This window comes from Chionomys nivalis, chromosome X (assembly GCF_950005125.1).
Source record: "Chionomys nivalis chromosome X, mChiNiv1.1, whole genome shotgun sequence".
NCBI classification, from domain to species: Eukaryota; Metazoa; Chordata; class Mammalia; order Rodentia; family Cricetidae; genus Chionomys; species Chionomys nivalis.
In genome coordinates this window covers 46,035,672-46,036,805 of record NC_080112.1, presented here as the reverse complement: position 1 = coordinate 46,036,805, position 1,134 = coordinate 46,035,672, and the positions used below count along the sequence as shown (strand labels likewise).

The 1,134-nt window shown below is 38.8% G+C and overlaps 1 protein-coding gene across 1 annotated transcript; it reads right to left on the bottom strand.

Moving 5' to 3' along the window:
* Positions 1 to 245: 245 nt before the first annotated feature.
* LOC130868115 (short transmembrane mitochondrial protein 1) lies at positions 246 to 806 on the bottom strand. The gene has a single exon (XM_057760361.1). It carries the CDS (start codon positions 781 to 783, stop codon positions 640 to 642), a length of 144 nt encoding a protein of 47 aa, XP_057616344.1. The 5' UTR covers positions 784 to 806; the 3' UTR covers positions 246 to 639.
* Positions 807 to 1,134: the final 328 nt, after the last annotated feature.

The window sequence follows — 1,134 nt, the reverse complement described above, 5'->3', positions numbered from 1 at the left end:
CTGAACAAACCACAAATACCATTAGAATGTTAGTTGATACATCTCTGATCCCAATTTTTGATAATAGGTAAAATTACTAAAAATATAAATCAATAATAGTTTATTAGTTCAAAATTATGCTACTAGGGTGAAGATTTTTTTTGGCTTGAATGTATTGAATAGGTAAAATTACTAAAAATATAAATCAATAATAGTTTATTAGTTCAAAATTATGCTACTAGGGTGAAGATTTTTTTTGGCTTGAATGTATTGATTTTAATTACTTTGACAACAAAATTTAGTAACAAACATGTAACACGCTCCTATTGTAACTGCTAGATGGTGAAATCAGCTATCCGAATCCATTCATCCTTCTCTTGACAACAGGTGGTAGCTCCCAAAGGACAGGTGGGCGAGCACTAATAAAGATTGTGATTGCTAACCTAGCACCATATTCCAGTCTTAGGACTCAGAAGCAGCTGGACGGAAGTTACAGGAGGAAGGGAAGCTGCTGGTAACCTTGACTTCTGGCCCCATGTTGGTTCTAAGGCAACAGGCAAGGTCTGAGGCTGAGGAGGAACACAGCTTTGGGATGCGGCTATGAAGGAGGCAAGCCCCTCGGGAGGGAACTTGGGTCCAGAGCGCAGTGCTGGGCAGGCATCAGGAACTAGGGGGTTTCTTCTTGGCTTCCAGGTCCTTTTTAATTTCTTCAAGTTTTTTGGCCAGGTTTGGCATGTCATAATTCTGAGCCAGATACATTCCAACCACGTTGCCCAAAGTAAATCCAAGCAGGAACTGGAGCATGTTGTCGGTAGGGAGGGCGAGGAGGGTGTCTAGTGTGAAGATTTAAAAAGGGTAATATGATAACTCATTTACATAGCATTTTAAACCTGAGATTTTTTTGGAACTACTCATATTTTGGTCTCCTATGCTCTGCAAATTCAACTCATTGTTTTCTTAGTTTATTTGTTTCATCTTTGAGAAATCTTGCTAGAAAGGGGTAAATGAGTAAAAGTCAGAAAGATTATGTTATGAATATGGACTTGCATGGGCAAACTGAATGATACAAGGCATCCACAGAAGTAAGCTATTGAAGAACATTAAACTTATTCACAGACCAAATGAATTTACCTCAGCACAAGCATGAGTCAGACC

Coding starts and splice junctions, on each gene's coding strand:
- LOC130868115 (XM_057760361.1), bottom strand. CDS start 783: ATGCTCCAGTTCCTGCTTGGATTTACTTTGGGCAACGTGGTTGGAATG.